The sequence below is a fragment of the Platalea leucorodia genome, assembly GCF_965183815.1.
Source record: "Platalea leucorodia genome assembly, chromosome: Z".
In the NCBI taxonomy this organism is placed as follows: Eukaryota; Metazoa; Chordata; class Aves; order Pelecaniformes; family Threskiornithidae; genus Platalea; species Platalea leucorodia.
This window is the reverse complement of record NC_138858.1, coordinates 93,767,958-93,783,308: the sequence shown is the minus strand read 5'-3', so window position 1 is coordinate 93,783,308 and position 15,351 is coordinate 93,767,958. Positions and strand designations below refer to the sequence as shown.

The following is a 15,351-nucleotide window of genomic DNA, read 5'->3' as shown; positions in this document are numbered from 1 at the left end:
AGCTGCGTGGGCTACAGCAGATAAACAGTAACAATTAGCCAACACAGTGTTTGAAGCTGAATCCACGTCTCGTTCTACGCAAGCCATCTTTTTGAACAGCTCAGCTAATGTGCTGGCAGTGGATAAAGTAACTGATTATAGCAAGGGATTGCTTATATATGAAAATGATGTAACCCTGGGATTAAGTCCAATTCTTTTTCAGGCTCCAAAGCAAACAGAGATGCCTTTCAGTTATTTTTCATCTGGCTTCACGTTTTTATGTTGACCAGTGGGTGAATTAAGGTGCCCATTTGACAACAGCAAGAGTCTGAAATCCGCTTCCTTCTTTTCTTCAGGAAAAAGAAGGAAGGAGGTACAAATTGCTTTCAAAACAGCTCCTCCTTGTAGCTTTTAGGAGTATCGTATGGTCAAAGGCTCCTGTCTGCAAATTCAGACTCCTCTTTACTAGCCATAAATTTTGCCTGCAAGGGTTTGAATATTTATCTAGCCTGAGAATGCACCATGTGGTGAGTTTTTAATCTGGTGGCTCCATTTGAGGCTGCTGGTTACTGTCGAATGCTTTGCTAATCACCGGTTCTCTCATTCCCAGGGCATGTCCACACCGTAAAGACTGCTACGGCTGGCAGTTTGTACGTAGCTGGCAGTGTAGGCACGCTAGTTTGCTGCTAAGTAACTCTGAATTATTTATTCATCTTGTGTCATGAAGTCTACACTGAGCACGATATGACTGAAACTGAGCTAGTTAGTCTGAAGCTCCTCTGGGTGACTGCCAGGCAGAGGAACCAGAGTGCCCAGCCCAGCATGCCTGCAGAGGACCCGGGATAGGAGTGATGGGTGGCCTGGTCCCCTGCGGCACAGCAGACAGCATGCACCACAGCACCCTGTGAGAGGATGGCATCGGGATGAAGTTAGGAAAAAGCTGGAAAGCTGAAGCCGCCCTACCTTGTGCTGCAAACCCCTGCATCTGACTGCCTGAAGCTTCCGGTCTTCTGCGACTGGCAAGGCTGGCTTTACAGCGGTGCAGCAGGGCTGAAGTTTCAAACCATCTGTGCCTCCAGTTTAAAACCACACGACTGGCTTGGAGGCCAGCTCTGACAGGCCCCCTTTGCTGACAAGCTGGGTAGAGCACTCTTTTACCTGTGCTTCCCAGTAGAACAGGATCAAATCCAAACTTGCCAGTGGACAGCTATGAAAGTCCGCAGACTTGCCACTGAAGATTTTGCGACCTGGTGAGGACCAAGTCTGTCCTTGCTGTGCCCCTGGTGCACACTGCCTGCTCCAAAGGAGCTATTTGGAATCATATGGAGAGGCCACAGGACTTTATAGTTGAGCTCACCACTGCCAGAACGACTCTTACAGCTCTACCCTCCTGGCTAATCTTTAGCACTGGCAAACTCTACACCAGAAACACACGGCTGGGAGAGCATCTAGGTGTCTGTGTGTGAATGTGCAGGGCTGCCTGGGTGTGAATGTCCTCCACAGTGCTGTCCTTCAGCATCTCCTGCACTAGGAACATCTAAACCTGTTGGATACAGCCAGCTGGCCTCAGTCTGCACGTCAGGTCAAGGAGGTGACGTGCCATATCTCAGAGGACTGTATCAAAAGACACCTTGCTCGCACTAGCTGTCAGCCATCAGACATGCCATATGCTTGGCGGTATTCCTGGCACACGACCAGGTGTATCAACGTGCCCGCTAAGTGACCCAGCGCACAGGCCGTGCATCCATCACAAAAGCGGTCCTGTCTTCGGACAACAAAGGGTTGAAATGCTGTTGCTGTGAGTGTTGTTGCAAGCCGGAGAGATGCCAAGAACTATGTCCCAGGTTGGATGAAGGAAATGATGAACAGATTATTAAACTTATATTATCAAACATCCATGGCAGGGGAAGGGCTGTGTTTATAAGCAATCCAGGGGCCCTCTCATTGTTATACTGGTGCAAAGTCTCCAAGCTAATGGCAGGGATTAGATCCAAGTTCATCAGAACCAGCCCTGACTTCCCAGGCAAGGGATTCTGCCCACACAGTTGTTTGCACGGGTAAAAATTTCCCATCATTTCAGTGCATCACATCCGATCATTTTCTTTTGCAACACTGTCCTACAGACACAGGTTTTGTTTAGAAAAAGATTTTCTGTGGAATCGCTCCTTTTCCTTGACATTTTTTCTTGCAAGGAAAGCAAACCGTTCACACTGACTCAGGACTATCTGCATTGAAGGCACCGACAGCTGCAGTCAACACCGGCAGATGTTTCCATGCTGCCGTCCCCATCAATTCAGCACTGACCTTCCCCCTGGATTTCCAATCACACCGACACAGTAATGTGTTTTAGGAGATAATATTTGATGTTTGCTGACTTGGGAGAAGCCACTAGCCTTAAAGTAGCCTGAATCATGCAGCCTTTGTATCCTAAGGTTTGGACACACATTTAAATTTCTCTTAGAAGAACAGTGGCACAGAGAAGAATAGAGGGAGACTGACAGGGATCAAATAGGGCTTAGAGCCTCCTTATTTTGTAAGGTGCAAATTTTGCAACTATTTTTGCAACCTTTTGCTTTTCTGTCTAATTTGTCTCCCAAGGCACAGTTGTAGATTGTGGTAGTTCAGTTAACAGCAACATTGCCTCATCCCTTCCCAGTCCCTCGCACAGGAGCCTCTAAAAGTTGTAAAGCCAACCCTCCTAACGCCGAGCTCTGATAAAATCACTTTCTATGTTGACGAAGGAGAAAGTAACATATGACAGACCAAAACTAGCATCCAAATCACAGGAAATGTCTATAGCAAGATGGGAGATGACTCAGAAATCGCAAAGCTGAAGCCAGTGCTTAAAAGTTAGATTCCTCTCCCTACTTTGAATCTGAAGCAGCAAAACAAAACCCCCACATTTTTGCTGAATAGGGGAGGGGAAAACCCTGCCTAATTCTGCCATTTCAGCTGTGTAAACTAATGAAAGTCATTTTAGTGTTTTCCAATGAATTCTCATATTGGTTTTGCTGTACTGTTGGGGGTGACATCACCTGGTAGTTATGTCACTACTGTAAAGGACTGAATGTTAACTGCTCACTTAAGTCTGAAAGTGATTAAAAACATCAAGAGGGTCACACAGGGTTATTCAAAGAAGACAAACACTCAGACTCATAGCTTTGTTTACAAAGGAAAACAAATGTTCTAAGAGCAGTCTCCCCTCACAGAAAGTCCGAGAAGCACTTCATATCTGCACGGGAAAGTGCCCAAGCATTTGCAAGGCTTCCCGGAGTCAGCTGGAGAGAAACAGGTATTTTAGCAGCTATAAGCCTAGGTGCTTTTTCAGCCACCTTCTCCTTCACACTAAATTATACTTGTACCCAAGTCAGAGATCCTTTATCGCACAACAGAATCATAAAGAGCTTAATTTACTTGGAGGCTGGATCATATAACACCTATATGGGCTAATTCTGCCGTTGCTTATGCTGACAGGACAGAGAACTGCACGTCTAAGAGATACATCACCAAAGAGGGATGGAGCCTGCTGTCAGCTGCACTAATATACGTTGCTGTTAACTGTATCGGCTTCAGTTAAACTGCTCCGGATTTTCCCTAGCATAAATGGAAGTGGCATCTATCACGTACATAATCTCAGCTTGTCAAGTTAAAGTTATTCACAGAACAGGCATTCTTCAAACCTCATTTCTGTGGGAAAATTGCCAGGCATTAGCAATCTGCATGTTGCGGACTTTTCTCCCAGAAATCAGTATCACACTCAGTGAAGATATTTTAGCAAATCTTTCCGCTGAAGGAATAAAATATTAAATCTTTTTATTCACAAAAGTTCATTGGTCCTGTATTCAATAGAAAAACCTTACAGGGAGCCAAATGTTACAGAACTATGATTCTCCACCAAAAAATTACATTGTTGTTTCATGTGCAATTGAGTTTCTTGAAGTCTTCACAATGCTACACAGTTACTTATGCTTTGGGCCAAATATATTCCTGAAGCAACTCCAAGCTCCTTTGTTGATTTTTGTCAGAGGTATGTAAACTGACCGCATAAGACATTAGTATAACCGACATTTTTCACCATAAGGTGGTAAATCTCCACACTTGGATATATCAAAAATTGGATTGGAAACAGCCTTGGGCAACTGAGTGTAACTATCTAAATTGCAAGGAGGTAGGGGATGTCTTATGGCTGCCACAGGACTTCAATTCACCCACGTTGTGTACCTTGAACACACACTAAATTTGCAAAGCTCCGGTGCAGTTCTCGCACTTCCTTCGCAGCCACGTGTTCCTGCGTGTCCGCTGGGAGCTTAGAGCTGAGCACAGCATGCGAGGGCGTGCTGGCCGCTTCAGTGCTCAGCTTGCTACCTCTAGAGAGTTCGCGATAACTCCTGCAATTATTTAGGAAGCGCCCAGACATTTAATTCCACTGAAAAGGAGAAGATTAGTACCTTGGAGATGAGAGGTAGCTCTCTAGTGTCCTGCTGTCACAGACAGTGTCATTCCTGTAAAGTGACATTAGTCCATTCTCTTCAATGGCTTCTGTTTCCGCTCATAAGCACACGTTCATGCATAGAAATTTGCATGAGCCCAGTTTTTACTAGAAATATATGGGAATACTTCCTCCCTCTCACACAACAGTCCAAACCTCATTCTGCAAACTTTGCTTTGTAAAAGTGCCCATGAAGTTTAAATTTATGTAGCAAAATATATATTTATGTATGTTCAGAGTTTTATTCCAGAATGTAAGATTTTAATGAATGAAAATATGCAGAAATATTCCTTACTATTCATTAGAATTACTTATGTAATTCATTGAAAGCAGCTATATTGTTTAAGAGCAAGACTGTACTGGGCTCTTCGATGGGTATTTCTGTCACTACATCTGGACAACTTTCATAATTGAAACTTTATCAGTCAAACGGCATGAACTGCAGTTGCAAACAAAGCTGACAGACGTGACTCAATTTTTGTTTCTAAGGTGTCATGAGTATCTGCCTTCAGCCCCACATGTAAAGGCAGTCAAACTTTAGAGGGATTTTATTTTTCCCTAGCTGTAAAAAACATGTTTTGAGGCACTGTACCTTGTCTCCTGGCTGCGGGCGCATCACAGATACTCGGTCGTAACCTTTCCGCAGCAAGACCCAGAGAGCATCCAATTTCCCCTGCAATCAAAAGAAACATAGTGTTATCTTCTGTGCAAGAACAAGTGCGCTGTGCAAAAAGGATGACGCAGCTTAGACCTACACAGTTTTTACTTAATCATTTCCTGTGCTTGTACAGGACGCTGGAAAGCAATGTTTTCTCTCACAGAAACTCGCTCCGAGCTTGCTGCAAGTGCAAAGGAAGAGGCTTTCAGATGAGCACTAGGCAGATATGTCTGACAGTCAACAGTATCCATGTGTCTAGCCTTTACGTATTCTTCTGAAAATCTCCAAAGGTAATAGGTGACGTAGATACCCCCTGGGCTGAGAGAGAGTCTAATACCTACTCAGCTCCTGACATCCTTGCTAGCAAAACACTAAACCAATACAGAAAGAGACCAGGCGAATTTATACGATGCATTTCCTAACTATTCTGCCTCCTCCTCTGGCTGGCTGAGTGGCTTGCCTCTAGACTTAGGTGACCACTGTGACATATTAGAAATAATTTTGATTTATATGTCAAAACAATCTGCTGGGGAGAACTGACTGAAAAACTGTCGCTGCACACAGCCAAGACAGCTGAGTCACAGCGAGGTGCCGTGTAACGGCCCACTTCATCTTTCATGTCAGCTCCATGCTAGCAAGAGAGCATCAGGTTACTGGGTCTCACACAAGCTCCCCAGTCCCACCCCATACGCCAGTTAATACTTGTATCTTTTCCAGGCAATAACACACACCTTTCAAAGCCCTCCATTCCTATGAGCTCAGTGTCAGATGCCACCCTGAACACGCTGCACTGGTTTGGACAAGCTGTTCATCCCACTGTGTGGTCTCATACCCAATGGCCCGTACCCGAATGCAAACGGGTGCACGTGCACAGACCCAGACAAGCTTTGCTGAAAACCCAACGTGTTGAAATCTCTTGTTGACAGAAATTTTGGTTGAGATGCGGGGTCGGACCCTCCCTGCCATTCCTGCAATGCTTCTCTGCAATGCAGACAAAGCGTTCATTCCTGATTGAAATTCAGCAGCGACACAAAATGCCAAGCCTGCAGTTATTTTCCAAATGAGCTGAACAAGACCAGAAGGAGCAGCACAGAGCTCTGCAATGTAGAAATATCCACCAAATCATCTGCTCTGAAACACACATCTGCTGCTGAAGGATTCCCTGCTATATCCCCATTCTAATAGGCCAGGCTTTCACTTCCAAAATGCATTCAGCTTCTGGGAGATCTGCAGAAGGGTTTACACGAGTGCAGCACGTTGGCTGGCTCAGTGGAAGGCTACAGACGTATTACAAGCTGAAGATTAATTTAATCAAACTCTCTTCACATTAACTTCATTTGACCCTTGATCTGTTAAGTGCACAGTACCCAGAGATTTGTAAAGTTTTCTTGAGAGGTTAACAACAGACAGCATTTAAGCTTCCCATTAGTATTGTTCCAAATGCTACAAGTGCTATGATATTAGAGCAGGCATCATGAGCAAAACCTCTACCGGTAACAGTCAGTAAACTTTATTGTATCTGCAGAGACGGAGACAAGCTACTCTGAGAACATACGAAGTTGTCCCATGGTACAAAACTATTTCCTGTGGTCAAGAGGATCAAACCCAAAGGCCTAGCTACCCCTGACTGGACTCAGAAACTCATCTATGATTGCTACCTGTTCCCTGGAAATAAAGACTGCAAAAATTTTATGATAGCAGAATGGCCTCATATAACTACCATGGGATAAAAGTAAGCAAATGGAAAGGTCAGCTGAATATTGCAGTGGTGGTAGGAAAAGAGCAAGTAGCTTCATTAACAGTAAGGAAGCTTGCTTTCCTGAGAGCTTGCGTCTCGTGGCTGATAGTAAACTTGAGTGTCTGTGAAGGTGAGACCTTCCTGACAGCCAGGGTATTTATAAGGTCCTTCTGTGACCCTGGTTCTCTGCCAGCTAATTAAAGACTCGGTGCACTCAGTGTATACTCTTCCTTTCGTGGGGACGTAGAGCCTTTCGCTTCCCTTTTCAAGAAACCATTAGGGCCATAATCCTCTTTGAGACTATATGCCTCAACCAGTGTGTTGAGCCAACGGTTCAAAGCTTATTTGGGAGTTGGAGGGATACATGGGTGGAGACAGACAGACAGACACACAGAATGGCTGCATAGATCTTGTTTCCATAGGATACTGGGGAAAAGACTTCCTAAGGCGAGAGCCAGGAAAGTCTCTTATTCTCAAAGGAAGAAGCAAGAAACTCCTCTGTCAGACTCTTCTGCATTTGGACAGCACACCCTCTTAGACCTGAGGGAAGCCATCCCTCTCTATCCCAATCCGTCTTTCCCCCTACATCAGGGCTGTTTGAAGCTCTTGATCTCCTGTCCCCTCTGCCAACTTAAGAAATAAGTACCTTTTTCTTCCAGGTCTCCTTTTGGAAACCAGAGGGAAAAGTACAACTTTCCATGGAACAGAAAAGTCCTTTTCACTCTGCAGTCCTAATTTCCAAGACCCTACCCCGATTTCTTGGGAAAAGCCAAGAGCTCCATCTTTGGGAGTCTGAATGGAGCTTCAGGGTCTGCCTGAGACATCTGGGTGGAAGAGAGGGAGAGTGGCTCATGGAAAGGATGACATTTGTTGAAGACATGAGAATGGCAATGCATTCACTTGGAAATATAAACACCTCCATGCTCTCTAGTGGATGGGCTGTGTCTCTGTGTTTGGGAACTCTGGAACTTTGCAAGTAAAGCACAAGGTCGCCTGGAGAAAAAAAAAAAAGGTCTGGAGGCAAATAAAGGTTTGAGTCCTACTAGATACGAAGTCCAGAATAAAGAAACAATCAGGGCAGATGACAAATGAAGGAGGGCATAGTTGCAGCCATTGCTTTAACATGAATGCATTCTCTTCCTGAATTAATGGTTAATTCAGCACTGTATCGACCCCGGTCTAGTGAATGACCTGATACCTAGAGTGCTCCTGAGACCTGCGTCTGGAGGCGGCAGTTAGAGGCAGTCTTGTAAGCTGCCTATAAATCCAAGCTGCCCTTGGGCCTCTTCTAGGAAGGAAGCTGTGCCATGTCAGCTTTGTAAATAGAGACAGGAGGGCCAAAGGCTAGAAAATGTGCCAAGGACACATGGCTTAGTAAATGCTTAAGTAGCCTCCACTTAGGATTCACCTGAGGTTTCTTTTTGAGAGCACCAGTTGTTGCTTCAACCTCTGCCTTGAGGCAGGTCCTACAGGGGAGTTTTTGTGGATGAACAGCGAGTTTAGCTTTGTCTTGTGGTCCTTTCTGCATTATTTTTTAGAGACTGATAGCAGTCCTTTCGAAGTCAAACAAGTACTATAAATGCTCTGAGGAGGAGGAAGAAAGGAGAGGTAGCTAGGTAGACAGGTAGATAAAAGCAGAGGTAGAAATAGAGGTCTGAGGAAAGCTGCTAACCAAACCACAGCATACAGAGCCACGTGGCTGGCTGTAGCAGGGAGCATGTCCTGAACCAAATGAAAACTAAAGGCATGGTCCTTTACAATCCTTCACTTGCATCTACGCTTTGTGCTGCCCTTCCCTCTGTCAGATGAGCTGAGGATTTGGCAAGTTTCTTAAGAAATTTTCAGGCTTGTCATTCTGCTTGAATTATTTGCACTGACTTTTCAAACTGTTGAAATGATAGTTTAAAAGCGGGATAATCCAGTTGGCATTGTGCTAAGAAGTAATAGCAGCAAATAAGAACAACAACAATAATAATAACCACAATCTGTTGAATGTCAGCAGCCACATTTGGTAGCAAATAAATCTCTGGAGCATTTCAAAAAGCAACCTATCCACTCTCAGCTGTCTACCTACCTTATACTCTGGGAAGAGTAACAAAGTGAGGGAAGAAAAAAAGCCATCAAATAAACTGGCAAAAGGCAGAACACTAAGTAAAGGCTGGCACTTGTGCTGCATGGAGAAAAGGAGGTCTGTTGGCCAACAAGATGACTGGACCTAAAAATGTGAATTTCCTGGCTCTTTGTCAGATTCAAGCTACCTTGGTTCGCTGTTCCTAAGATCTAATTCCTCGCCCTCCTCCTTTACCAATGATTTTTTTTAAATAGTTGTTACATGCGTATTTATCTACCTTCTGAAGAGGTGTTTCAGTGAAGGGGGTAGAACTTTGACATTTGCTTTCACCAAAGGAGCTGAGTGCACTTGGAGCATGGGGATGAGGGAAAATTTAAGCTGAGTATCAGGAGACATTTCCAATGGGTGAGGTCTGGTAGTCTGTGAAATATTCCCCCCTGAAAAGTGGTGGAAGCCTCTATGTTATTTTAAAAACCAGACTGGAAAAAGCAGTGAAGGATAGATTCAAGTTAGCAGTCCTGCTTTGGCTGAGAGCACAGACCCAATGACCTAAGAGGCTATCCCTCCTCGCCTCCCTCCGCCTGTTACCACTCTGTGATACCTTCCCTGCACAACACAATGCAAATGCAGCTTCATATGCTCACAGCTTCAGGACAAGAGCTTCTACCAAGACTGTTGACAAATTTTGCCAATTTTGCTAATTCCTTACTGCACAGGGGGAGTAACGGCAGGACCCCTGCTTCATAGGAGTGATCCCCTCTGTTTTTGATGAGTGCTCATGATTGTATGTGGGGAAAGTGTTGGACACAGTTATCCCGTCTGCATACACGGTCTTTTTGGGTGCAGTTCAATAAGGGGTGTGGTGGCAATTAATAACTAGGTAAATTCTTGTCCACAGACTCAGGCTGCTAAATACTATCCAGATGTGGAACACCCCAAAGTTATGGGAGTATTTGGATATGGGGTCTTGGATTGGAACTGTCCTTATACAGTATACAATTTGAATGGTAGATGAGAGATATTTCTAAAGGAATTAAGAATATTATCACCCATGAGATACTCCTAATATTCATAGGCCCCCTTATGACTGAATTCTTGCTGTTATGAAGCAAAAGCTGTTCCTAGTCAGAGTCAGAACTGAACCTGAACCCATTACATACATTGAATCTTTTCTCCAAGCCTCTCTTGAACTTTGGAGAATTTCCAGCTGGGACAGAGATCTGCAAACTTGACTCCTCTGTTCAGAACTGATTTCCTACCATGCTGAATAAACTCTGAAAATTAACTGAAAGTCTTCCGAGGCTGTAATTCAACAGCACGAACTGGTGAAGGAAGAGGGGAGAAACTCAGCAGTATCTTCTATGGGAAAGGACCCAGCTCTCAGCTAATGATCTCAGGTAGTTGTACCCACAGGGATTCCAGCTGCCTCAGCACGTATTCAGGGCTCTTTGTGCTAAAATCAGTGTTTCTGTCAGCTCCTCGGCAGTTAGAGTATAGCTTTGTGTGCTGTGAACCCTTCTGATTGTAGCACGCAAAAAAGCAACTGAGCTGCGTCTCTCAGCTGGATGAGGTCATTTCCATGAGCACACAGTAGGAGTGAAAAATCCCAGATGGGATGAGGGTGTTTTACAAATGCTTTGCACTGATGCAAAATGACAACGCGCTGCATTTAGGAACAAAGGAGCAGCTATATGGGATGGTGCTTACTGCATTCCCCACTCTGAACTGAAAACAGTTGACTCTAACCTGTCCCACTGTGGGAATGAATAACCTTCGTGAACACATGTTGAAGTCATTATAACACAATTGCAAATGACTTGTTGGTAGGCTATGTTTATTAGAGGATAATCTTTAAGGGGGAAAAGAGAGAAGGCATTGGACCAAATTTTCAGGGAGGCTCACATTTCCGTATCCTCCGGAAACCACTCTTACTCCCTTGTGCATCCTTGCCATTCCCATCACTGGATTTGAACCAGCTGCAAGATCAATGACTGAGGAAAGCCAAAACACATGACGCCCAAATTCCTATGGGCACTGCTCAGAGCTGATCAGTAACAAGATACAATGCAGGGAAACCTGGGTGTACTGCAGTGTAATATATCTGCATTGCAATAACTTGGCTAGTAGAATATGTCTGACTAGATCGACTGCTACTGGGGAGGCAGAAAACAGGAGAATAAACCCTCTAATTTCTAGCAGTGATGCACTTCCCCATTCCCCAGCATAAAGTTTAAGGCGAGCTCTACACACCAAAAGGTTTACTACATACGTTAAACACACCCTCTTTGCAGACTACTTGCAGATAAATTGCTTGTAAAGGGTTTCTAAGACCCTAACCAGCATCTCCACTCTTCAAAATGAGATCCAAGCTCCAGTGGTGCGAAGTTTGCACTTGGATATGAACTGGGCATTTTCAGTCTTTTTTTAAGACTGATAACTACAGTGCTGCTACAGATAGCCCCAGACTGAAAAGAGACGAGAAGGGTATTAGCATTTCCCAAGAGAGTTAAACCTGAGAAATAGGAGTGTGGGATTATTTTTTTTCTTTTCACTAGAGTAGTTCTACAGTGGTTAAGCTGTCCTCCTTTCCTGAGGACAGCTTGATTTGTCCTGAATGCAAAAGATTAGCTTTCTGACATTGGAGTGCCCTCATACCACGCCCTGGATGATGCAACTAATATCTGCTTTGTGTGGTTTGTTTCTCTTAATCCACAAGAAGCATTCACATGCGCAATGAAGAGTGTTGCTTCAGTGAAGTATTCAGCTGCTCGCTTGTTTCCGTTTTGTACCCTGCCAACCGTTTGTATTAGTGAAGACAAACTGAAGAACAGCTGCCTGCCCTTGGGACAGATGGCAGAGAAGGAGAGTCTTCCCAGGGCTGTGGGCGACTGTTGTGCAGCTTTGCATTGCGTGTGACCCAATATCAGCATGAATTTGATCCTCCACCTCTGAGGCACTCTTAATTCAGCCAAACACTTCTTGCAGGGCATCCCCTCCTTGTGAGGCGAGCATGCTGCCCTGCAGCAAGCCTGGCCCTGTGACCCATGCCTGCTGGCAGACATTCATCTGCTGCACTGCAATCCTTGATCTGCTGAGGACAACTCTCCCTGGTGACATTTAACAGCAATTTTCTTCCTATTTTCTCCCCTCTTTCTAAAGAAAGAGGATGCTATTTATTCCCTACATCTCAGGGAATATGCAGTGTGGACTAAAGGGCCTGCCCTTGGAAGTTCAGTCGAGTCTGTAAGCACTTTACAGAAACTAGCTACACCACCGGAAGAGATCAGGATCCTACTCTGGTCTAAGAAAGCAACGCAACCCCAAAACCTGATCAACCCGGTGAGAAATGCCCATTGCCCCATGTAGCTCCTTTCTACAGCACCTCCCCAGGCACGCGTTCAGTGGGACTCCCTCCTGCACAGCTACTCTAGCAGCATCTTGAGATCACAGGTTTGTGGACAGTTCTACATCTTAGCCTTGGATGTGAAAACACTTAATACAGATCTCCTGGAAACATCCTATGCAGTACAATGCTGGACTGGACTTACCTTGATTGGAGAGTACCACTTCCGAGGAGAGGAAGGCCTGCGCATGTTGTTCACAAGGTTCCTGGGTTCAGGGAACTCGTATTCCTGTTCTGGCATCTTGACTCTGGCATTCTTGGCTTTCTCTAACTTAGCGCCTTCTTCTGTGGAGCCCTTTTCTCCCCAGCGCACCTGAAAAGATGGCATCAGGGCATATTACAATACTAGCTGCCGTAGAGAGTTCCAACCCTGCTGTAGTAACTAGATCCTGGTCCATATGTTCCCAGTGTCCACATCCAAGCTGAAGAGCGAGGCACTGGCTGTGAAGCCTGTTTCTAGACTAGAGCCCAAACTTTGAACAACTTCTTTGCGATTTATGAGAAATGTGAGAGTGGGGAAGGTTTTCTGAAAAAAGAAAAGTATTTCCTTGTAATTTGTATGGCAACACTGCCCCTGTCTCCCAGGCGTGGACCAGGATCTTACTGTGCTAGAGGAAAAAAGTGGTCCCCAAACTTCAGGAATCTATCTTTGGCTCTCAAATATTCCTATATAAAAATGATCTGGGCTCAGATGTACAAAAAAAAGCTTAAAGGAGTTTGTGTCTATCTCATGAGTTTCTTTCTGGGTAAATTGCAGGAGGATGTCACAGTTCAAAAATAAAATCTTCTGATACATGAACTGGTATCTAATTACCTCCATTCGTTTGATGCCGCCAACTCCTCGTCCACCATAATAAGAGGCATCTACTGTTGGCCATTTCTTCTTTGGAAGGCCATCATCATCTTCCTCCTACAAAACAGAAGGAAGGGGTTGCACTGTTAGGAAGCATGACTAGAGATGAAAAGGAATAAGCAGTCACAGGCTACGTGGTCCTTTGAGCCTGCTAGAGCCAGCGCAGTCAAGGTTCTGGTCTCGCTGGTTTTTCTCCAGAGGATGTACACTGATGAAAAGAAAACATTTCATGATATAAACACCACCACCACTTGAAAGTTACAGTCTAACTCCAGCAAGAATGTGATTTTTGCCTTTTTTTTTTTTTTTTAAAGGAGACTATCTTTCATCATCTTTAAATTCAAGGAAGTAAATTGTTTCCAAGTTGCAAAATCATTGAAGCAGCCATCAAAACAGCACTCAGCACAGCCCAAGAGCTGGGGTCTTTTGGCTGCAAGCCTGGTTGATATGCTAGCCGTGAGTGACGGTAGCAGGGACCTACCTCTTTGCCATCCCTTCACTTATGCCTGTGCTTAGGGAGAGAACAGCTGCTGCTCTGAGGAGCGGTCCCTGGCTCATGGCTCCCCATGCTGGAAGAACCCTCTAGGGCCCAGATAAATCATTGTATTGTAGTTCGGATTTGACGGAATGGGGGGAAAAGCAATAAAAGCAAGCAAGTAAAATCTGCTCCTGAGTGAAGGCAAATTAGGAGTACATTTGGAAATGACCCCAACACGAATGCCCGACAGAGATGAGTTTTTTTTTTTGAGATGAGCTGGCCAAGTGTAATAGGATGGAAAAGTCTAATGGAAAAATTACAAGAATGGAATTAGCTCTTATAATGAACTTCTCCCTCTGCTGCAGAGGCTGCCCATCGAAGTCCGTGTGGCTTCAGTGATGTTTTTCATGGGCTTATGCCAGCAGAAAATCAGGCCCTGTATGAAAAATGAGACTTAAATTCTGTACAAATTTGAATGTGTTCTACCCTTATACACTGCAGGCAGAAACCTATGGTTCATCACCATACACAAAGTTAAACGTGTTCAAGACCATGGCCTTCATGATGATATTCAGATATGGCCAAATTAACAAATCAAGAAAATCTTCTTAAGTTTATTTTAAATAAGCCTAGCTAGGGTTCTATCAAGTGTATTCTATATATTCTATTTCTTTGTTGCACTATATAACTCCACATATGCTCTGACCTATATAGTGCCTTTCCCTTTAATTCCTGCAGTTCAGGCTGTGAACTGGCAAAGCAGAAAAGCAGAGTTCATCAAAAACGTGAAGTATTTCCTGTGAAAAATGTGGAGAGAAATGAAAAATGGTCCCTCTTTTTTTTTTTTTTTTCTTTCTTTAATTTTTCACAGGGCTTTGGCAAAACTCCATAACTTAGGAGCTTTCCAAACTGGAAAAGCCAAAAAATACTTTGAAATTAACTCCCCAGTAGGAAAACTGAAAAACTGGGGGGGGTGGGGGGGAAATCCAAGACAAGCTATGCTTTTTGTGTCAAACAAAAGCATTTCTGTTTGTCAAAATACACAAATTCAGCTGCAAAATTTGTCCTGATCTAAAGGAAGAGTGAACAATTGAGTCATAAACACAAGGTTGTTCTCCATCGTAGCTGACCTCTTTCTCTCGCTCTGGGTTAGAGCTGCTGAGGCTCTTTGCTGCAACCTAAGAACTTAATATCTCTGCATGAAGTTTTCCATGAGGACTTTTTTAAAAAATTGGAATCAAAGCCATCTAAATATTTTCCTTCAGCAGTTCTTTCTCTCTTCAGTTTAGCACAGACTGGACTTCTCACAACAGGAAATACCAAGGTTTAGGAAATCTTCCCCACAAGCCCTTAAAAGCCCTGCAAGTCACTTCAATCTGAGATAGGAGTGTTTCTGCCAGAACAACAACAGAAACAGCACACGCACAAAAAGACAACAGCGGACACTTGACAAACAAAGGAGTCACAAGCTTTCTTCAGAATGAGTCTGTTTACATGTTTTGAAGGGCATGGGAGGTTTTGCAATACAAGCAAAAAAAAAAACCCGCCAGCGATGTCCTACACACTTGGCGAATGTGCTCACAACACACATGAGTAGCTACAGGAAAGCAACTGGAAACTTGGGGGTCAAGGTAGGGAGACAGCAGGAAAAGAAGGAGGAAGCAGCACACAGTCCCCATGTC

At 44.3% G+C, this 15,351-nt stretch overlaps 1 protein-coding gene across 1 annotated transcript in view; it reads right to left on the bottom strand.

The window, feature by feature from the left end:
* ANTXR1 (ANTXR cell adhesion molecule 1) overlaps positions 1 to 15,351 on the bottom strand; it is a gene marked incomplete at both ends in the record, with an annotated part of 106,093 nt that overhangs the window by 16,760 nt on the left and 73,982 nt on the right. Inside the window, 3 exons of the mRNA XM_082335434.1 lie at positions 5,061 to 5,141; positions 12,484 to 12,651; positions 13,153 to 13,248. Of these exons, the coding sequence (XP_082191560.1) occupies positions 5,061 to 5,141; positions 12,484 to 12,651; positions 13,153 to 13,248 (345 nt within the window). The remainder of the gene's footprint in view (positions 1 to 5,060; positions 5,142 to 12,483; positions 12,652 to 13,152; positions 13,249 to 15,351) is intronic.